This window comes from Macaca nemestrina, chromosome 17 (genome assembly GCF_043159975.1).
Source record: "Macaca nemestrina isolate mMacNem1 chromosome 17, mMacNem.hap1, whole genome shotgun sequence".
In the NCBI taxonomy this organism is placed as follows: domain Eukaryota; kingdom Metazoa; phylum Chordata; class Mammalia; order Primates; family Cercopithecidae; genus Macaca; species Macaca nemestrina.
The window spans coordinates 44993874-45016656 of record NC_092141.1 but is presented as its reverse complement, the minus strand read 5'-3'; the positions used below and the strand labels follow the sequence as shown (position 1 = coordinate 45016656).

The 22783-nt window shown below is 45.1% G+C and overlaps 1 protein-coding gene and 1 long non-coding RNA gene across 14 annotated transcripts in view; one reads left to right on the top strand and one right to left on the bottom strand.

Annotated features, from left to right (window-relative positions):
- Positions 1–14365, top strand: part of LOC105468579 (HEAT repeat containing 6) — a 38399-nt gene extending 24034 nt beyond the window's left edge. For 4 of the 13 annotated variants that reach the window (XM_071082766.1, XM_071082769.1, XM_071082768.1 and 1 more), the window contains 6 exons: positions 4633–4767; positions 5910–6032; positions 7476–7600; positions 8453–8549; positions 9639–9843; positions 11804–14365. In XM_071082766.1, the coding sequence (XP_070938867.1) occupies positions 4633–4767; positions 5910–6032; positions 7476–7600; positions 8453–8549; positions 9639–9843; positions 11804–12375 (1257 nt within the window). In that variant the 3' untranslated portion in view covers positions 12376–14365. Of the gene's footprint in view, positions 1–4632; positions 4768–5909; positions 6033–7475; positions 7601–8452; positions 8550–9638; positions 9861–10262 lie in introns of those variants that run through there. The other 9 variants (XR_011615648.1, XR_011615649.1, XR_011615647.1 and 6 more) reach the window with 9 other exon arrangements.
- Positions 14001–21986, bottom strand: LOC139359572 (uncharacterized). The gene is made up of 3 exons (XR_011615651.1): positions 21836–21986; positions 19830–19910; positions 14001–14115 (listed from the first exon to the last, which is right to left on the bottom strand). It is a non-coding gene; the product is annotated as an uncharacterized lncRNA (long non-coding RNA).
- Between the last annotated feature and the right edge of the window lie 797 nt (positions 21987–22783).

Sequence of the window (22783 nt, the reverse complement as noted above, 5' to 3'; positions counted from 1 at the left end):
TTCTTTTATTAGTGCTTCAGTTGCAATTTTATTTTGAAGCTCAGTGATAAGTGGAGTAGATGATATGGTGTCTTCCAGTGTCAAAAATTGTGTTTCATAATCCAGGAAAACATGAAACTAGTATAAATGGGTTTTATTTTACATTTCAGGTTATTTGCAATTTAGTATGTGGTAGGCTTGTGTATAACATATAACCAGCAATAGTAAAACTAGTATTTCTTTTGCATAAAACCTAGTCTGGTTACTCAGCCTGCCCAAGAGACAAAGAGCCAGGAATTTTGTATCCAAAGCCATGGGATCAAATTTAGGGAACATGCTTTTATTAGTCCATTTTATGTTTCTATAAAGGAATACCTGAGGCTGGGCAATTTATAAAGAAAAGACGTTTATCTGGCTCACAGTTCTGCAGGCTATACAAAAAGCATGATGCCAGCATCTACCTCTGATGGAGCCCCAGGAAGCTTTTAATCCTGGTGGAAGGCAAAGGGGGAGCAGGCATGTCATATGGCAAGAGAGTAAGCAAGAGGGAGATGTCAGGCTCTTTTAAACAACCAGCTGTCATAGAGTGAGAGCTCACTCATTACCACAAGGACAGCACCAAGCCATTCAAGAGGGATCCGCCCCCATGACCCAAACACTTCCTATTAGACCCACCTCCAGTGTTGGAGGTCACATTTCAGCATGAGGTTTCGAGGAGACACACATCCAAACCATATCATTCTGCCCCTGGCCCCCGCAAATCTCATGTTCCTCTCATTGCAAAATACAGACATCTCTTCCCAATCGTTCCCCAAAGTCTTAACTCTTTCCAGCATCAACTCAAAAGTCCAAAGTCTCAGCTGTGACTCAAGGCAAGTTCCTTCCACCTGTGAGCCTGTAAGATCCAAAACAAGTTATTGATTTTTAAGATACGGTGGTGTACAGGCATTGGGTAGACATTCCCCTTCCAACAGGGAGAAATCAGCCAAAAGAAAGGGGCAACGAGCCCCACACAAATCCGAAACTCAGCAGGACAGACACTAAACCTTAAAGCTCCAAAACAGTCCTTTGACTCCATGTCCCGCATCCAGTGCGCACTGGTGCAAGGGGTGGGCCTCCAAGTCTTCTGGCAGCCTTGCCCTTGTGGCTTTGCTGGGTGTAGGCAGTGTCCATTCCCAGAGTTCCACTAGGCAGTGCTCGGTTGGAGACTCTGTTTGGGGGCTCCAGCCCCATATCTCTCTTTGGCACTGCCCTAGTAGAAGCTCTCAATGGGGGCTCTGTCCCTGTGGCAGGCTTCTGCGTGGGCACCCAGGCTTAGGGAATCCTCTGAAATCTAGGTGGAAGCTCCCAAGCCTTCTTCACATTTGCATTCTGTGCATCTGCAGGCTTAACACCACATGGAAACCGCTAAGGCTTACAGCTTGTACCCACTAAGCAGAAAACCAAGCAGTATCTGGGGCCCTGTGAGCCAAGGCTGGGGATGCTGGGAGCAGTGTCTCAAGGCTGTGCAGAGCAGTGGGGCCCTCGGCCTGGCCCCCAAAACCACTTTCCTCCTAGACCTCTGGGTGTGTGATGGGAGGGGTTGCCTCAAAGATTTCTAAAATGCCCTCAAGGCTGTTTTCCCATAGTCTTGGCTATTAGCGCCTGGCTCCCTTTTAGTCATGCTAATCTGTCTAGCAAGTAGTTGCTCGGAGCTTGGATTCCTTCTCCAGTACAGGGCCAGGGTGCAAATTTTCCACATTTTTATGCTCTGCTAACCTTTTAATGGTAAGTTCCAACTCTTAAGTCATTCCTTTGCTCCTACATCCGACTATAGGTTGTGAGAAGCTGCCACATCACCTGGTGAATGATGCTTAGCATTTCTTTCACCAGATACCCTAAGTCATTACTCTTTAAGTTCAACCATATGCAAATCCCTAGGACACGGGCATAATGCAGCCAAGTTGTTTGCTAAGGTGTCACACAGGTGACCTTTCCTCCAGTTCTCCAAACTTTTTTATTTCTATCTGAGGCCTCCTCAGCCTGGCTTTCACTCTCCATATTTCTATCAGCGCTTTGGTCACAACCATTTAATCAGTCTCTGAGAAGTTCTAAACTTTCCTTTGTCTTCCTATCTTCTGAGCCTTCCAAACTCTTTCAACCTCTGCCCAGTACCAAGTTCCAAAAGTTGCTTCCACATTTTTAGGTATCTTTATACCAACACCCCATTCCTTGGTACCAATTTTCTGTATTAGTCTCTTTTCTGCTGTGTAAAGAAATACCTTAGACTGGACAATTTATTTTTCAAAGAGATTTGTCTGGCTCACAGTTCTGCAGGCTATACAAGAAGCATGGCGCCAGCATCTACTTCTGGTGAGGCCTCCAGAAGCTTCCAGTCACGGTGGAAGGCGAAAGGGGAGCAGGCATGTCACACGGCGAGAGAGGAGGCAAGAGAGATGCCAGGCTCTTTTAAACAATTAGCTCTCGTTTGAATATCAGAGTAAGAACTCGCTTATTACCACAAGGCTAGCACCAAGCAATTCAGTAGAGATCGGCCCACATCACCCAAAAACTTTCCTCTAGGCCCACCTCCAACATGGGAGGTCACATGTCAACATGAGATTTGGAGGGGACACACGTCCAAACCATATCAGCCACTTAATGGATATGTGGTTATAGGCATGGTTTCCTAGTTGTAAAAAGGAATAATAAACCATAACCCCTCAGTCACAAGGCTGTTGAAAAATCGAATGACATGTAAAGATGCTAACACATAGGAGCTGGTACCCGCGACCTCCCTGCCCCCCATCAGCCCCACCATGGTTCTACTAAATTCCTGTGATTTCAGGTTGTTTCTGCTACCCCCACACTGTGCCAGTTCCAAAGATGGAGGAAGGGCACGTGACCACACCAGAAAAGGCTTCTACTTAGTGCTAAAGCCAAATCAGCTCATTGCTGGTGGTCTTTGCTCCCTCTGCCCCTACATGCTGCCTATTCTTTTCTTCTTTTCCGTTCACAGTTTCTGCCATCCTGTCAATGAGTTAAAGATTCTAACCCTAGTCCCTGCCTTAGACTGCCACTAAAGCTTCCATGTAACATATGCAGGGAGGTGAGCTGAGCTTTGTTATCAGACAGAACTAGGTTTGAATTCAAACTTTTCCCTTTGCTAGATAAATGACTTTAGGCAAGCCTCTTTAACTGTTCACACTCAGGTATTGTTCATCTGTGGGGAAAAAAAAAGACATGTTTTCTATATTGCTTGTCTATTAGTGAGTAATAAATTAAACATTTAGCAGCTTAAAGCAATGTACGTTTATTTCCTCACAGTTTCTGTGGGTCAGGAATTAGCTTGACTGAGTGATTCTGGCTTAGTTCTCACATGAGGTTGGGATCAAGATGCCCCCAGGGTTGCAGTCAACTGATGGGTTGCAAGACTTGATGGGGATGGAGGATCTTCTTCCAGGGTGGCTCACCCATAGACCTAGCAAATTAGTGTTGGCTGCTGGCAGAACCTCAACTCATTTCCTCCCCAGAGGGCTGCTTGAGTATCCTCTTGACGTGGCAGCCAGCTTCCTTCACAGCAGGTGATCCAAGGGAAAGAAAGCAAGACAGCTGTGGTGCTTTATATGAGCTAGCTTTGGAGGTTTCATGCCATCATTTCCACAACATCCTATTGGTTACGCAGGTCAGCCTGTTCAGTATGGGAGGGGACTACACAAGGGTGTAAATATTAGTAGGTGAGTGTAATTGTGTGCCATCCTGGAGACTGGCAACCACTTTTTGTCCACATTCTTCTGGAGTGGGGTAGGGAGGGCCCAGACTGGGTTTCCAGGAGCTGAAGTAGGAGAAAGACAGAACTGGTGCGTGAAATACACAGCAAAACCCTGGACTAGGTCCATGGGACAGAAACAAAACATACCAAAATCACAGAGATTCGCAAATGAACATGAAATCACAGGATATGTATAAAGCATGGAAAGGAAACTGTTCACATGGCTACTTTAGAGGCTGTGAAGTGAGATAGTTCTTCAAAGTGCTGAAAACAGAACCTGCTGCCCAGTTTAAGTGTTCACTGTGTATCAGACCCTGCGCTAGAAACCTCACACAGAGTATTACATTTTATTATCACACAGACTCTGCAAAGTAGTTGAAAAAACCCCAGCCGAGTGTCAACTGATCTGGATTCTAGTTCACTCCTGCTGCTGATTAGCAGTTGTATTGTCTCTTTGTGCCTCAGTTTCCTTCTGTGAAAAAGCAGGGATAATGCTACAGACCCCATTTATTTGTGCCAAGGAGTAAAATGAGTTGATACCTGTAAAATACTTAGAGCAATGGCTTGCATGGGATGAGCTCTCTGAAGAACATGAGCTGTCGCTGCTGTTGCTGTTACTGTCATCACCCTCTTCAGCCTCCTCTTATTATCACTGTTGTTGCGTAACTTTATCAGACCACAGTCTCCTAATCAATAGGAGTTGAAAGGAAGGCTTAAACACTGCAATTGTTTTCTAAAGTCCTTTCCATCACTGTGGAAGAAGAGCCCATGAAAACATTTACAGAAAGCTGCTACGTTAAGGAAAAATGTTTCACTACTAAGGCCATTTCTGGTAGGCTTAGCTCCGAGTTGGTTCTCCTGCTATGTCTTGGGCTGCAGCTTTTCCTTTGCCTCTGTTCCAGGTGGTGATGTTCTGGACTATGATGCTGAATGGTCCTTTACCCAGAGCCCTGCAGAATTCGGAGCACCCAACTCTCCAGGCGAGCGCCTGTGATGCCCTGTCTTCCATCTTGCCAGAGGCCTTCAGCAGTCTGCCGGTAACGTCAGGGTGTTTTCTCACCCTTAAATCATGGCTGGAGCACCAGAGCTAGAATTTGATGCTGTTGCATTTTGAACCAGTATTCAGCATCATCTCTGATGAAAAGGTGCTAATTCTACCTGAGTTGGGGATGAGAGCACTGAGGAACAGCAAATAGGAAAACTTGAAGCCTTAATATATCAGGAAAGCTGTTTCCCCCTTGCGTTAGAATGTAGGTGGTAGAGGCAAGGGTAGCAGAAGCTTGGAAAGCAGAGAGATTTCAGGAAGATTTCGTATCCAAACTTTGAAAGGCCTGAGTTAAAGCCCAGCTCTTCGACTTGCTAGCTCTTTGACTCTTAGCCTCTCTAAAACGTGATATTATCATCAATAAGATGGCAGTCATGTGAAAAATAACAAAGTATGTGAAAACACAGATTCGTTGTCCAACACATATAGTATTTGTCTTAGTCTGTTTGAGCTGCTGTCATAAAATACCATAAATTGGGTGTCTTCTAAACAACAGAAATGTATTTCTCATAGTTCTGGAGGCTGGAATTAAGATCAAGTCACTGACAGACAGATTTGGTGCCTCAAGGAGGGCTCACTCTCTGGCTCACAGGTGGCACCATGTGAGCCGTGTCCTCATGTGATGGAAGGGGCAAGGCAGCTCTCTGGCGCCTCAGTCATAAGGGCACTCATCTCTTTCATGAGGGCTCTGTTCCCATGACCTGATCTCCTCCCCAAAGCCCCACCTCCTGATACCATCACCCTGGGAGTGAAGATTTCAACATAGGAATTTTGAGGGAGCATAAACATTCAGACTACTGCTATTCAGAATAGCGGTATGCAGACTGCTCTTTTTCTTTAGTCCTCAGTGACATTTGCATCCATTCTTATTTATATAAATGAGCTTCTATAAAGAAGGCAACTTTAATAAAGGTTAAATGTGATGAGATGCTGTGTGTGTCTTGCACAAAGTGGGTGCTCAGATAATCATGGAATCTGCATTGAACCTGCTCTTTACCAGGGTAACCTCAAGGTCGCACTGGTATTCAACTCTTGAATATGGTCTCAGACACAGATATTTCACATCTTTTATGGAAGCCTTTGGCTCGTAGTTATTTCATTCTCATTTTTCCCTTGTCAACCTTCTCATTGCAGAATGACAGGCAGATCCTGTGCATCACAGTGCTGCTCGGACTGAATGACAGCAAGAATCGCTTAGTGAAAGCTGCAACCTCACGGGCCCTGGGAGTCTATGTGCTTTTTCCCTGTCTCAGACAGGTCAGAGTGAGCCTATTTAGCTCTTCTGTGCCCCTTTATTGTCCATGACACCCCTATTTTGTGGATATAGAGCTCCTGCATTGGACAGTAAAGGAAACTAAATTGCTTTGTAATCTGATTTCCTTAATTGCTACTAAAATACAGTCATGGGCCAGGCATGGTGGCTCATGCCTGTAATCCCAGCACTTTGGGAGGCCAAGGCAGGTGGATTGCTTGAGCTCATGAGTTTGCCCAGCCTGGGCAACTTGGCGAAACCCCGTCTCTACAAAAAATAAAAAAATTAGCCAGGTATGGTGGTATGCGCCTGTAGTCCCAGCTACTTGGGAGGCTGAGATGGGAGGCTTACTTGAGCCTGGGAGGTGAAGGTTGTAGTGAGCAGAGATCACACCACTGCACTCCAGCCTGGGTGGCAGAGCCAGACACACACACACACACAGATACACACTCTCTATATATAGTTATACATAAATATAGTTGTATATATGTAACTACAGGCATTACCATACATAGATCATATATATAAATGAACTGAGGCATTACCATATATAAATATGGTATTTATTTTTAATTTTTAATTGCTTAGCACACTGCCTGGGACCTTAGGCGCCCAATAAATGCTTAAATTAATGAATGATATAATAAAAATGAAATGGGACATTACCAGGTGGTAGTCATCATTTAGAAAGCTGAGATAGTTTTTACTCAAAAGGACATAATGTCCTCTTTCTTTTTTTTTTTTTTTTTTTTTTTTGAGACGGAGTCTCACGCTGTTGCCCAGGCTGGAGTGCAGTGGCGCGATCTCGGCTCACTGCAAGCTCCGCCTCTGGGTTCACGCCATTCTCCTGCCTCAGCCTCCTGAGTAGCTAGGACTACAGGCGCCCGCCACCGCGCCCGGCTAATTTTTTGTATTTTTAGTAGAGACGGGGTTTCACTGTGGTCTCGATCTCCTGACCTTGTGATCCGCCCGCCTCGGCCTCCCAAAGTGCTGGGATTACAGGCTTGAGCCACCGCGCCCGGCCGTGTCCTCTTTCACTCTTACTTGTGACATTTATCTCACTGAGAGGTGTGTAGGATGTGTTTTGGAAATAAATGCATTTCTTTTTCAGAACATTATTTCCTGAAATGGAAATCAGCCAAGCACAGAGTTCACAGATAACTGTCCCAGGCCAGGTTATATATTCGATGTTCATAAGGGCAAAATCCATAGGCTTCTCGGGTGTCCATGGCACATACCAAAATCATAGGAGTTTCCCCTGGGATTTTTTTGAGTGTCCAAATTGTAAAATATAAGAAGAACAGTAAATTGATTGAGTAGATGAATTTTTATTTCCAAGTAGAAATTTGCGTGAAGGCTTATAGCTGTATCTGAAAATACGTTTGAGAATTTCAAAGGTAGCAACTTGACCTGCTGAAGTAATGGCAGTGTTTTGTTTTGTCTTATAGGATGTCATATTTGTTGCAGACACAGCAAATGCAATATTGATGTCACTTGAAGACAAGTCTCTGAATGTTCGAGCCAAAGCAGCCTGGTCCCTGGGCAACCTGACAGACACGCTGATTGTCAACATGTAGGTGACTCACCTTGCTTTCTCCAGCGGACTTCTGAGACTGAGGGCCCAAGAGAATGTCCTCGATCCCTACCATGAAAGAATCAACAGTAGTTCCCGCTTATTATCCCGCTTCCTGCTTTGTTTTTTTCTGATATTCTTTCAGAAAATAAAATAAGCTGTTCTTAATATATATTAGGACTATATTAAGACATATATGTATTAAAAATACTGTATACCAATATAAGTAATATGTCCACATTATAGAAAACATAAAAGCAAAACCTTAGTAATGGTTACTGTACTTTTAAAATGCATTTTTAAAAATTTCTTAAAGTGGTATATTCACAGGCTAAAAAAAAGCCAAACAGTACAAAGCATCATTCGGTGTGCAGCCTGTCTTCTACCCTGACACCTTAGTTCCCTCCCCAGAGGTAGCTGGTTGTTCATGTGCAAGTGTCCTGCTTTTCGTCACTGCACCATATAAGCGACATGTAACGTGTGTAAGCATTCTCTTTTATTATTGCCTTGTTAGAAACCCTTATTTATGATTACATAATTATCACTGTGTGATGATTAACCATTTTTCTATTTCTGAACATTTGTTTTAGGCTTTAAGCTTGTAGGTTTTTATATTCAGTGAATATTTTTGTGCATGAAATCTGCATTTTGAGATTTTTTTTTGGAGACATTCCTAGGTGGGGAACTATTGGGTCAAAATATATATACTGTAAGTTTCTTGATACAATCTAAGCATTTCTGTTAAACTGTTTTCCTAAACTGTTATGCTTATACTAAGTGAATATATTTCTATATGTATATATTTAAGTGTATTTACCTTTTAACATGTGTTGCCTGCTTTGGTTGGAACAGGGAAACACCAGACCCAAGTTTCCAGGAAGAGTTCTCTGGTCTCCTGCTCTTGAAAATGTTGCGATCAGCTATAGAAGCATCCAAGGATAAAGACAAGGTAGACTCACAACAAAACCCAGTATCTCCCAAACAGATCCTTAATGTATTCTAGCTGCAGTGTGGTAGTTTAGTGTGGCTTGATGCTCCTCAGACTATCCCACCAAATGTACTCCTGTTCAAAGGAGACTGAGCGTGTGCTCAGGATGTAAACGGCCCATTCCACACATGTATGGTTTCTTTACTGTCTCCTGCCTCCCGAAAAATATCAGTGCCCATTGTAATACTACATGACATATTCAGGTTCCTTTTAAATTAACTTTTTTTTATTTCCCCCCCCAAAAAAATTTTAAGTAGAATTGACAAGTCAGAAAAATGAGTAGCTCTTGGCTTTGAATATTACCTGTTAAACTAATAAGTTTAAAAAGCACAGGTCTGGGCTTTAGGTCAGACATACATGGATTCACGCCCTGGCTTGCCCTTTAGTAGCTGGGTGACTTTGGTATATTATGTAACTTCTCTGAAGGTCAGCTCCTCACCTGTAACATGGAAGTTATATACCTCACCGGATATGAAGATGCCTTATGTTAAAGCACCGAGCACAGTACCTGACCCATACCATGTGCTCACTTTAATACTACTTCTGAAAATCTGGTAATCACCCAGGAAGCCCTGCCTCAGAGTAATTCAATCAGAAATTCTGAGGTTAGGGCCTGCAAATTGGTTTGAAACAAAAGGAAAAACCTCCCCAAATGATTCTGGTAGACTGCAGAGGTTGAGACTCTAGTCTAGTAGAAGAGTATTGGACTGGAATTATGGAACCTAGCTTCTCTTCATCATCTTGCTGTCAGCCAGCCTTGTCCCTTGTCCCCGGTCTGTATACTCCATCTCAGTAAAACAAGGAAGATGGACCTCTCTGAGGTCCTCTCTAGCACTAAATAAAATAAATAAATAAATAATCAGAGAGAGGAGTTTTGTAGAACCTCACCTTTCTGATGGCTCAGGATGTTAACCAGGGCAGACCTTGTGAGTTCCAAGGACTTGCTTTAAGAAGTTGAAGACCTCCTGGGTTTTTTAAAAGCTGAAATTAGACTTTTGAAAACATGTCTTTGGCAAAACAGATTTCTAAAGCATTTACATTTTTTTCTAGGTAAAGAGCAATGCAGTCCGGGCCCTTGGAAATTTGCTTCATTTTCTGCAACCCTCTCATATAGAAAAACCCACATTTGCAGAAATAATTGAGGAGTCTATCCAGGCCCTAATTTCTACTGTTCTAACAGAAGCTGCCATGAAAGTCCGATGGAATGCTTGTTATGCAATGGGAAATGTATTTAAAAATCCTGCCCTTCCATTAGGTAAGAAAGTTTCCCTTCACTCCCTGGTGGAAAGCCTCTTGGACAATACACACCAATCTACATTGTTGTTAAAGATGTTTGTCACATGTCATTTATCACAGTATGAGGAAAAAATGGAGATATACTGAAAACAAGTTTAGGAGAACATTGAAATACATCATTACCTATACAATGAGATTTATAATGGAATATTTTGTTGCCATATAAAATTATTGTAAGTAATTTTACAATATTACTTACAATAATTTTATAATCTGGAAAAATACTTCTGATGTTAAACAAATGAAAGCAGGTATTAAATCATTTCTACAGAATGACCTCAATCGATGGGTAGAAAAAAGACTGAAAGGAAATTGGACCAATTATTAACAGTGATTGCCTCTGGTTGAGTAGGATTTTTTCTGTTTTCATTTTCTCAGTTGTCTACAATAAGCATATATTGTTTTAATGGTCAAGAAAAAAGGAAGGAAACAAAACTGGAATGAGAGGGGATATAAACTGGAAATCCCCTGTGAGCTGTGTACAGAAGTGGATGCCATTAATAAATGTAAGGAGGGCATCTAAGTAGCGGCATGCCATGCACCTTGATATGTCATTCAGGACCAGTAGCTGCTTAGGTGTGTGGATCGGAGCCTCCAAACCTCGCTCACTTTGAATGCCAGTGTTCACTTTATTGCGTCTCTCTCTCTCTCTCTCAGAAGATTTGAGACCTAAGGATGTGTTCCTGGAGAGGAGCTCATGCATCAAGTGAGGGAAGTCTGGCTCTGTTCCCCTTTATTGCCCAGAGCGTCCAGGCCGACCAGTCAGCTGGGAGCAGGTGGAGAAGTAGCCTCCTGGCTTCTTCCACTGAGAAGTCACCTAAGGGTGACCTTTGGGGTTGGAGCTCATTGAGGTGGATGTCCGCCTTCTGGAGAGCCAAGAAGTCCTTGAAACAAGGGCACCTCAGTGGTGGTTGGCTCCTACCTGCCTTCCAGTATGGCCCTTGCCCTCAGCCTACTAGAGAGAGAAGTTGACCTGCATGACTTAGAGGGAAAGGGAAGTTCCAAAGAGGCAGGAAGTTTGAGAACTAGAAAGTATCCAGTAGCAGAGCTATCAAGAGCCACATAAGAAAAGGGAGCCAGAAACTGATAAAGAACTCTGACGGGTCAGATTGTGAGTGTCTTGTAGGTCTAGCAGTGGCCCATTGTCAATGGCAGTGGCATCCACCAAATGGAAAGGGCCTGCCTGCCTGTCTTCGGAGGCAACAGAGGAGCCGGGAGGGGCTGGGTGAGTTAAGAGAAGCTGCATTCTACTCTGTCACCCATCTTGAGGAGTAAGGACACCCCAAAATGGAGTGGGTAGCAGTAGCTCTGGTAAGGAGGAAAGCAGGCTGATTTCCTAGGGCCTACAGGTATAGAGAAAGAATAGAAATCTGGGCATCTTATTCTTGAAACTGTACATTTTCTTTTTCTTTGCAATAAAATGCATGACTTGCTATGGCCAGAACAGTGTCTGGATGCTGTTGCAAGTGAGGAAATAATTCTTTTTGCCAGCATGAACAGCACTGCCACATGCAGTGTGTGCTTTGCACACAGCTCAGAAGGGCCCAACTGAGAGGACAGGTGGGGTTGCAATTCAGTCCACGCTCTGCCCACGAAGCCATACCCCATGGGACAGAATCCTCCCAGAGAAGAAGCCTTTTTCTGAGTCACCAAAGGCCCTATATCTGGTAGCAGAGGCTCTAAGCATGTCACAGGCTGAGGTAGGGAAAGAGGGAGGTTTGGGGATTGGCACCTGGCCACTTACCTAGGATCCTACAGTCAGTCACCACCGTTGTCTTACAGGATGATTGTGAGAATGAAGTGAACACATAAAATGAGTGTTTTGGGGACTAGTGTTTATGCTGCCTTCCGCCCCTCTCTCTCTCACCCCACCTAGTTCTAAGCCTGCATTTGTTTTAGTGACTGTGGATTCTTTCTAGGGACAGCCCCATGGACCTCCCAGGCCTACAGTGCCCTGACATCGGTCGTGACATCATGCAAGAACTTTAAAGTGCGCATCAGATCTGCCGCTGCCCTTTCCGTCCCGGGGAAGAGAGAGCAGTATGGGTCTGTTGAACAGTATGCTCGGATCTGGAATGCATTGGTCACCGCCTTACAGAAGAGCGAAGACACCATAGACTTTTTGGAATTCAAGTACTGTGCCAGCCTACGGACCCAAATCTGCGAGGCACTGATTCACCTCTTGAGCTTGGCCAGTGCCTCGGACCTCCCTTGTATCAAAGAAATCCTTGAACTGAATGGGAATATGGTCCAGTCCTATATCGTACAGTTTTTAAAATCTGGAGCAGAGGGAGATGACACTGGAGCACCTCACAGTCCACAGGAAACAGACCAGATGGTCAGAATGGCCCTTAAGCACATGGGCAGCATCCAGGCACCAGCTGGAGACACAGCCAGAAGGACCATCATGGGCTTTTTAGAAGAGATCCTGGCCATTTGTTTTGAGTCATCTGGATCACAAGGGGCACTCCCAGGGTTAACGAATCAGTGAGGATCCCACCATACTTTCTAGGTGTCGAAGGTGGCAATAGGAAGACCTGAGCTTGAGCGTAAGATCTGTGGGATTTCATCTTAGGGGTAGAAACAATCCATTCACTATTTAGAATGACTTAGCAGCAATTTAAATTTTTACAGAGGGCTCAACCACCTTTGGAGTGGCTCCATGGCACTGGCCATGGTCAGGGTGGTTGGAACGTCTGACCTGTGCATCCAGGAGCCGAGGAGTCAGGTTATAATATGGGCTAAGCAGACAGAGGCTTCGAGGGCATTTAGTCTCAGAAAAAAGTAGAAGGATTTAGGAATTAGAATTTTATATATTGTATCTGTAGTTTTGTAATAAACTAATGAAGAATTATGTGTCCACAATCTCCTGTTGTTACCAAGTTGTATTTCTGGCAAGCTGCAAGCAGAGCTGCAGTGCAGCCGGTTGGTACTGGCACAGCTGCACAGGATGCAAGGAGACTGACAGTTCCTCACAGTGGATGAGGAGCTGCTGCTCTGAGCTGCTGGAGTGCCCGTGCTCCCCCGACCGCCTTCCCTGCCGCACCTCCCCACAACCCAATAACCAGAGTTAACTCCCAGCAAGCAGGGCCCTCTAACCTAGGCCACAACATCGACCTCTACCTCAATTTCCTGATGCCCTTTAGGAGAATGTGATCCCACACACGAAATTTATAGTTTTGCCATCTTTTAATTTGTGCCTTTAAGAAAAGATCATTTGATTAGTTGGTTACAAAGAGGGGTTTCCAATTATATTTTGATAATGCCCCAAAAGTTATGAAAGTAATTTCTACTGAATATGTATAGTTAAATTTTGCATTTCTCTATTGAGCACCGACAATTTATTGGAATTGATTTCAATTAGAAATTTAGGGATATATAAGAACCAATTAAAGCCCACACTTAACGTGATGTGGGATAATTAAGAAGATACAAAAAATGGGTTTTGGTGATATTTAATCACGGTTATTTAGCTTAACATACACGTGTAAAGGCATGTGTCTTCTGTTTTTCTCCTTTGCCTTTTAGCTGCACTTTTCCTGCCTCTGACATGTTGGCAGCTCAGAAACTGCTCTCTGGGCAGTGACTGGGGAACAGGGTATTCAAGTTCACTAAAGGCTCAATTTTCCATTGATAAGAGTATCAGTGTCCACAGACTTAAGACTGCAAGCACAGCAAAGACACCCATAATGAATGGTCCTTTAAACTGCTTTTCTTTAGAGACGATTCTGAACATAAAGTGTTATAGAGGGCCCGGGAAACTAAGCTGAGCCCACTTGACCCTGTGACGCATCTTGGAACTTCCTTCTCTTGAATACATTCTTAGTAGTAGCTTCTTGGCTTTTCAAAAAAGGAAAAATATGGCATATGTAGCTTATTACTGTGGTTCTTTTGAGTTTTCTCAGGTGAGTTTTGTGATAAAATATTTGCGAAGTGGCCTCATGGTTTCATTTGATGATTCACTCTTGTCCTTTCCTTATCTTGAATAAAATCCCATTCATTTTCTTTTTAAAACTTTAGCTTCTGTAAAGGTTTCCAGATCCTGATGTGGATGTTCATGTTCATGTGCACAAAAAGAACCAAGGCATAACACCTCTGGAAATTTCAGAGGGCAGTGGTACCTGCTGTGTCCCGACAGTACGCTGATTGTCTTCTCTGCAGCGCTGTGAGTGGACGCACACCCGAGGACAGACGCTCCTCAGATGCCTGGGCACGCGCCTCCATAGAGCTGCTGTGGGGAAAGGAAGCCACAGACAATAAAGACACCTGAAGCTGGTGAAAATCAGCAGACAGCCCCACTGATGCAGATTTCTAATGCAGAATACCAGATTCTAAATTATCTTTTGACACTTAAAACTTGGGAGGAAGAGTCATCCAGGCACAGATGGCTAGGGCCCTTGTCCACTAGACTACAGCATTAAGAGACATTGCTTATCTTACTCTTTGAACCTTTTCTGTGACCAGTAAAACAAACAAACAAACAAACAAAAAAAACACATTAATTCCTACCCCCTTCCAGAACTCAAGAAAAGCACCTCTTCTGAGGTAGGGTGCTGTGGCTCATATCTGTAATCCCAGTAGGCCAAGGTGGGAGGATCACTTGAACCCTAGGAATTCTAGACCAACCCGGGCAATATAGCGAAATCCTGTGTTTGCTCTCTTTTCTCCCCACTTTTCAGCCCCTAGGCAATCTCACTGCGGCAGTGGCAGCCAGGCAGGTGCCTAGAGCTTCAAGGGAAGGAAACTCGTCTCTGCCAGGGGAAGAATGGTCCCAACAGCAAGGGAGCCATGCCCATGGCTTTTTTTTCTCTACACATCCTTCCATGCTTGGCCGTGAGGCAGACAGTCACAGAAACTAGCACAGAGCAGTACAGTTAAAACCCTGACTTTCTAGCCAGAGGACCCAAAAGAGGGACCCCTGAGACTGGAAAGTGTTGAGATTCCAGAAAGGAGGGAAGGCAGGAAGGTAATACCCTCAAGTTGTGTATGAACTTCTGGGTTTCACGCCCCGGCTTTACATGTGTGGATCTGACCAAAGGCTTTGAGAACTGAACCGTGGGACAAACCACTGCCCAGTCTCGTACCAGCCACTGGGTGGCGCGCACACGGGGCGGATCTGAACAGCGCGGAAAAAGGCTCTGAAGCTTTATTGACATTGAACCACAACACGCAGGAGGCAGGTAAGAACTTGTGAACCGAACCTAACCAGGATGATTGTCTGCTAAAGCAAAAACATAAGCTTCCAACATGGCCCAGAGTCTTATAACACAAAACTCAAATGTTCAAGATACCGTCCATAATTACTTGACATGCAGAAAACAGAGAACCTCAATTTCCTGAAGACACTCCTGGTACTCAAGGGATCTTCCCACCTCAGCCTCCCGAGTAGCTGGGATTACAGGCGCGCGCCACCACACCCAGCTAATTTTGTATTTTTAGTAGAGATGGGATTTCTCCATGTTGGTCAAGCTGGTTTCTACATTTCACGTGAAGCACTAAATATATAATCCTAAATAGACTCTAAAAACCTACGTGTTTTGTAATCCCTAAAGCAACTACATTTTCAACTTACACAAAAAGATATTATTAAAAAAATCTGAATTAAAATAGAATTCAAAAAAACTCAAATAATCCAAAGGAAGGCAGGAAAAGTCAAAACAGGAATGAAAAACACAGGGAAAAATAGAAAATAAATAGAAAACAAACAATAAAATAGTAAACATAAATCCAAACATACCAACGATTATATTAAATTTAAAAAGTTGAAATATGCTAATAAAAAGACAGATTGTTGAATGTAAAAAACTAATGAACAAAAAACCCAACACTCAACTGTATGTGTCTAAGAAGCTCATTTTAAGTAAATAGTATAGATTAAAAATGAAAGGACAAAAAAAGAAAGATATACAAATACTAATCAAAAGAAATCTGGAGTAGTTATACACCATCAGACAAAACAGACCAGAGCAAGGAAATTTGCCAAGGATAGAGAGGGACATTACACAATGATAACAGGGTCAATTTTCTTTTTTTTTTTTTTTTTTTTTTTTTTGAGACGGAGTCTCGCTGTGTCTCCCAGACTGGAGTGCAGTGGCGTGATCTCGGCTCACTGCAAGCTCCGCCTCCCGGGTTCACGCCATTCTCCCGCCTCAGCCTCCCGAGTAGCTGAGACTACAGGCGCCCGCCACCACGCCCGGCTAGTTTTTTGTATTTTTTTTAGTAGAGACGGGGTTTCACCATGTTAGCCAGGATAGTCTCGATCTCCTGACCTCGTGATCCACCCGCCTCGGCCTCCCAAAGTGCTGGGATTACAGGCTTGAGCCACCGCGCCTGGCCCACAGGGTCAATTTTCAAAGAAAACATTAACAAGCCTAAGTATCTATGTACCTAACAACAGAGCTTCAAAATCCATGAGGGAAAACCTGACAGAACTGAAAAGAGAAATGGCAAATGAGCAATTATAGTTGGAGACCCCAACCTGCCTTTCTCAGTAATCCCTAGAACAAATAGATCACATTCTGGATCGTAAAACAAATTTTTTTTTTTTTCCTTTTTAGACAGGGTCTTGCTCTGCTGCCCAGGCTAGAGTGCATTAATGCAATCTCAGCTCACTGCAGCCCAACTTCTCAGGCGCAAATGGTCCTCCCACCTCAGCCTCCCAAGTAGCTGGGACCACAGGCTTGTGCCACCACACCTGGGTAATTTTTGTATTTTTGGTAGAGATGGGATTTCGCCATGTTGCCCAGGCTGGTCTCGAACTCCTGACCTCAAATGATCCACCCGCCTTGGCCTCCCAAAAGTGCCGGGATTACAAGCATGAGCCACCACTCCAAGCCCATAAAACAAATCTTAACAAATTTAAAAGAACTGAAATAATACAAAGCAAGGTCTCTGACCATAATAGAATTAAACCAGAGATAGACAACTGACAAAAATCTCTAAATACTTGGAGATTAAATAATATACTTCTAAGTAATCCATGGGTCAAAGGAGATCGTCTCAAAGGAAATGAGAATATTAGAAAATACTTTAAACTGAACAAAAACGAAAACACAATACATCCAAATGTGTAGATGCAGCTAAAGAAGAGCTTAGATGGAAATGTATAGCATTCGATGCTTATTTTAGAAAAGGAGGAAGGCTCAAATCAACGATCTAAACCTCAGCTTTAATAAACTAAAGAAAAAAAGGGCAAAATGAATCTAAAACAAGCAGAAGGAAGGAAATGTTGGTAAGTTAAAGAAGCCACTCTCAAAAGGTTACATATTTATGGATACACGACATTATGGAAAAGGCAAAGCTACAGGGACAAAAAACAAATCGGTTGGTGGCCAGGGATTGGGGTGAGGCAAGCATGCCACGACAGGGAAGCATGAAGCAGTTTTGTGGGGATGATCAAACTGTTCGGAATCCTGATTGGGGTGCGGCTACAACACTCATAGAACAGTATACCCCCAAACAGCCTTTTTATTAAAATAATACTCTCTCTCACCGTTCGGAATCCTGATTGGGGTGGGGTTACAACACTCATAGAGCGGTATACTCCCAAACAGTCTTTTTATTAAAATAATAATCTCTGTCTCGCTCTCTCTCGCTCTGTCTCTCTCTCTCTCTCTCACACACAATCTCTTTCTCACCATGCAGATGTGTCTGTTCACCACTGCCAACAGTATGCCAGGTAATAATAAGACTAAGTATGTTTTTTGCTTGAATTAAAGCCATTCATTCAAAATGAATCACTGGTGCCCGAAAGATGGGGTCTAACTTCTGTTTAATTATAATGGGAATAAGTAGCATTTATTGACTGCTTTTTAAGTTGCCAAGTACTACAAAAGATTCAGATACATTATTAAAATGCATTTATAACTCTTAGATCATTCTGATCTTTATAATGGTATATTTTGTAGCCATTTTTATTTCTGGAAATTTCAAGTCTTTTTGGTTCTTTTTGATTCTTTTGGCAAACTGATCTTAAAAGTACAAGATTCCAAGTTGCACAGGTAAATAACAGCAATGTAGGGGGATGACCACCAGATGGAGACAGAGAACACAAAGTTACTCAGACGCAAGGTTTTTGCCAGAGCTCAGGCACACCTGGATATGAGGTTGCTCCCATCGGGTCGCTGGTTCTCAAACCTGGCTGCTCATTAAAATCATTTGGGGACATTTACACTACTGATGAACAGCCCCCTTCACCCCACCCCTGAGTTTTGTGGTCTGGAGTATGGTCTCGCCACTGAGAGTTTTAAAGGCTGCACAAGTGATTCTAGTTGCAGCCAAGTTTGAGAACCACTACTTTCAAACATGCAACAGCAGAGGGCCTCGAGCTGGTGTGTTTCAGAATCATCTGGGGAATTTGTGAAAAACAGAGACTCAGGCTGTTGTAGCCTTCATTCTTTTGAGAACCAGTGTATTCCAAAATGATGACATACTAAACTTACAGTAGTTAAAAAAATAATCAGTACTGAATCTGATACAACACCAGCTGTGGTGGCTCACACCTGTAATCCCAGCACTTTGGGAGGCCAAGGTGGGAGGATTGCTTGAATCCAGGAGGAGTTCAAGACCAGCCTGATAAACACAGCAAGATCCCATCTCTACAAAAGAAAAATTAAAAAATTAGCTGGGCATGGTGGCACACACCCGTAGTCCCAGCTACTTGGAAGGCTGACATGGGAGGATAGCTTGAGTCCAAGAAGCCAAGGCCACAGTGAGCTGAGATTGTGCCACTGCACCAAGCGTGGGTGACAGAGTGAGACCCTGTCTCAATAAACAGATAAATCAGATACAGTCTCATACTAGATTCTTTTCCAAACTGGGCCAGTGGGTTTCCTCTCCAGAGAAGTGCAGGCCACACATGCTGGCAGGTGCTGGAAGAGTTCCTGAAGCCGGGTTTGGTTGTTCCATTTTGGGATGTTAAGCAAAAGGCCACTCAGCCCAGTAGATTCCCAGCCTTCATGTAATCTACTCCCCAAATTTGTTTTTACTCTCTTTTATCAAAGTGTTTAAATTATTTTATTTTAATTTTTAATCTTTTTCTTTTTTTTTTTTTTTTTTTGGTAGAAATAGGGGACTCGCTATGTTGCCCAGGCTTGTCTCAAACTCCTGGCCTCAAGCCATCCTCCTGCTTTAGCCTCCCAAATTGCTGGGATGACAGCTGTGAGGCACTATGCCCAGAATAAATTATTTTAGTATTACAGCCATTATAGATTAGGTTTCTAAATAACATTTGTTTTTCCATATCATAAAAGTAATCAATCTTCATTGTGAAACATTTGGAAAACACAAGACACATATGTAAGAAAAAATTACCTATTCTCTTACCACCTGGAGATTTTGATATTTTTCATTTTGATATGTTTCATTACAGATTTTTTCATGATATGTGTACATGTATGTATGGGTATATACTCTTAAATGTGTGCTTACACCTGCTCCAAATGTGTGTGTGTGCACGTGTGCACAATCCAATATACATCGTGGGGAATCTACAAAGTTGTGGTCATGGTGTGGAGCCAGCCCCACAGGCCTCCCCAGAGACAAGGCCCTGGACTGCCCCCAAGTCCTCCTGAAAAGGACATCTATGGTGGTGGTAGGGCCACGAATGGCAACCACCTGGAGGCCCCGAGTACTCAGCGTGAACCAGGAAGTGGAGGGGAAGGGGAAGGGCGGAGTGAGAACCAGGAGGAATGCTTGCTCTTTTTTCCAAGCACAAGGGACCCTTTTCTTCATTGCAACTGACCTGATGCTTATGCCGGGAAGGAGGAGGGGCACACTCCGTCCTCCGGGTCCCTCAGGAGGAGAGAGGGAGCAAAGTGGGAGACTAGGGTCTGAGGTCTGAACCTGAGCCTGCACCAGCATCAGTTCCTGTGGGTGGGGGTTGGGGAGGGAGCAGGCAGCCGAGGGCCCTCACCCACTGCAGGGTCTTGTGGGTCATGTCTTCACCTGTGATCCTATAGGAAATGAGGGTTTTGTTCCACGCGGGGTTCACAGTGTTACGGAGAGTTTTGTTCTGAGCTTATTTGCCTGGAGAAAGGAAAAAATAATCTTATTAGCATCAAAGGGTGTGGTAGACAGAACAATGCCCCCAGAGATGGCCATGTCCTCATCTCCAAAGCTGTGGATATGTTATTGATATGCCAAGGGGAACTGAGCCTGCAGATGGAGTTAGGGTTGTTAATTAGCTGACTTTAAAATAGGGAGATTATCCTAGACTGTCTGAGTGGCCCAATGTGGTCACATGCTTCTTAAAAGCAGAAGAAAGAACAGAGAAGAGAGAGCGAGATGTCACCAAGGAAGAAGGTCAGGGAGATGCAACCGGGACGGCTGTGAAGATGGAGGAAGGGGCCACCAGCCAAGGAGGGCAGGCGACCTCTAGAAGCTGGAAAGAGCCAGGAAATGGGTGGAATCCCCAGGCTCCAGAAGGAATGCAGCCCTGCCAACACCTTGACATGAGCCCAGGGAGACCGCTGTTGGACTTCTAACCTGCAGAGCTGTGAGATAGTAAGTGTGCTGCTCTAAGCCTCTAAGTTTGTGCTCATTTGCTGCAGTGGCCATAGGAGACTCATCCAAGGAGGATCCCAGCTCCAGCCCCGATGCCCTGGGGTGGGTTCTGCAGGACGCCTGGTGTGGAAATGAAGTCTCCTTCCGAGGGCATGCCCTGTCTCTGCGGACTGTCCCCTTTGCCTGGAACCCATCCTGTCCTTGGGCATGCTCGTGCAGTGACCTCTCTGAGCTGGAACATTGCCACAACTCCTTCTCCTGTGCCAGTGACTCTGAGCTCCGTGTCTGACTCAGTCTGATGCCCGCCACCCCGGCCCAGGCTTGGAGGTCAGGCAACCCGGGGTTCCAATTCCAGCTCTGTGGCAGCGTCAGGTTCCCCACCGTGGAAAGGACACAGAAATCCCTCTCTCGCACAGCTTTCAGGAGCTTGCCTGTAAGGAGACTGCTCTTTATAAAACACTGGGGAGAGTCCCGGGGACTTCCTACAACAGGCCCTGCCAGCTCCAGTCCCACGAGTTAGGGGTCACTGAGCCCCCACGTTGGGCACACTTCTCTGGTTACACTCGCTCTTGGCTCTCACATCCCTGAGCTCCACTTGCAGTGTAAGGACATCGAGGCCTGGTGTGAGGAGCCATTTCTTCCCCAGGAGTAGGTGGTGGGGCACTGCCGTGTTTCCTACAGCCCTGCTTTCCCCAGAGAAGACGCAATGTTCCCGTCTGGGGTGGTCCTCCTGGACTGCGGTGGGCCCCAGGCATGCACATTTAGGTCCCCAAGTCAACTCAGACTCTGCCCTATGAAATTAAAAATAAAACAACACTGAAGTGTAGGATGCACAGAAGGAAGTAAGTCTAAGAAGTTCTGATTTTTCATGGCTCAAGATCACCTTGATGCTTTTATTTAATAGCATTTTTTTTCTCTCCTCTCCTAGATGCATGTGTTGTGCTGGTGCCTTAACTGCATTTGTGGTTGGCCTTTTGGCCCATCTCTCGTGGGAATGAGGATTCTGTGGTCAAATACATTGGGCAGATGCTGCCTACTTCATCCCCTTTACTGAGAGTCAAGGAACAGCCCATCAGCACATTAAAGGCTCTGGTTAAGTCCTACAGTAAAGAAACTGGTTTAATAATGTTTTCCAATGTGATCTGACCACAGTTCTTTGTTGGCACATCATAGCAACCTCCAGCTGAGAATGCTTCTTATAAAAAACCAGCCTGGAAATTCTCCAGGGCTTTCTCCAGATCAGCAGGTAGGTTATGCTGGAAGGCATCCCAGGTGTGGGACAGACCGGCTGCTCTGCATGGAGGTAAATGGCTGAGGTCTCATCGGCTTGCTTGGGCTCTGAGGAGGAGTGGCATCTGTGGGCCTCCCTGGGTGCCCCCAGCCCAGTCGAGGCCCCATCGCCATGAGTGGTCACAGCTGGTGGGCAAGCCAGGGTGAAACTCCCTCACCTTCCTCCTGGCTCCTGGCCGCAGGTGCAGCTTGACACAGGGGTCTGACAGCCCATTGTGGTCCATGGGCTTCAGGTCCTGAGTAAAGAACAGCAAAGGGTGTGAACGGGAAATCAAGGAGACGGAGCTGCCAGGGCCTGCAGGTGCCTGGGCCAGCAGATGCCTTTGTCCCCTGGATCTCCTGGCTGGGTCCATTTATGGCCTCTTTCACAGAAGCCCCTGGCCCCACACCTCCAGACAGAAGGAGTGAGGGCGGCCCAATGCCCGTGCAATCTCCCCTCCCCCAAACATCCTGGCCCAGGGCAGGTGTCATGGGGCCTCTGTCAGGACAGACTTTCTCTCCTCATCATCCTGAAAGCCCGGTGACTGGCATTCCTCTGAGACTCCCTCCCCACCCCGCTTTGTCAGGCCCTTCCCTGGTCCTGACTCCCCTCCCCCATCTTCCCAGCAGGGCCTCCTGAGAGGCCATGTCCCTCACTGGCCCTAAATCCACGGAACCCCAGGACACCATCCGAGACCAGGCACCATTGCTGGCCATATTTGTCACAACTCCCAGTCAGTTCACAGAGGTCACATAAGCTGACTGGCCACAGAGGGCTCGTCCACAAGACGGCACCCCTCACTCACTCTGCCTTCGCTTCCTTTAGAAAACCCAGCCAAGCGTGTACAGCCAGGGACACACATATGGGCTCTTGTCAGCTCTCGCTCACCTCAGCAGGCTCTTGTTTCTGAAAATTGCATTTTTTTTTCTTCTGAGCTGGAGCACAGGGCTGTAGGCAGGCAGCTGTGGCATCTGTGGGGCACAGCCGGTAACCCCAGAACATTATCCAAAGATGCACCGAAAGGCTTCCACCCAGCCAGGTCGGGGAGGCAGCGTGGCAGCTCACACCAGGCTCATCTCCAAGGGGAGGCTGTCTTCCTCCCAGGCCGACCCCACCTTGGTTTGGC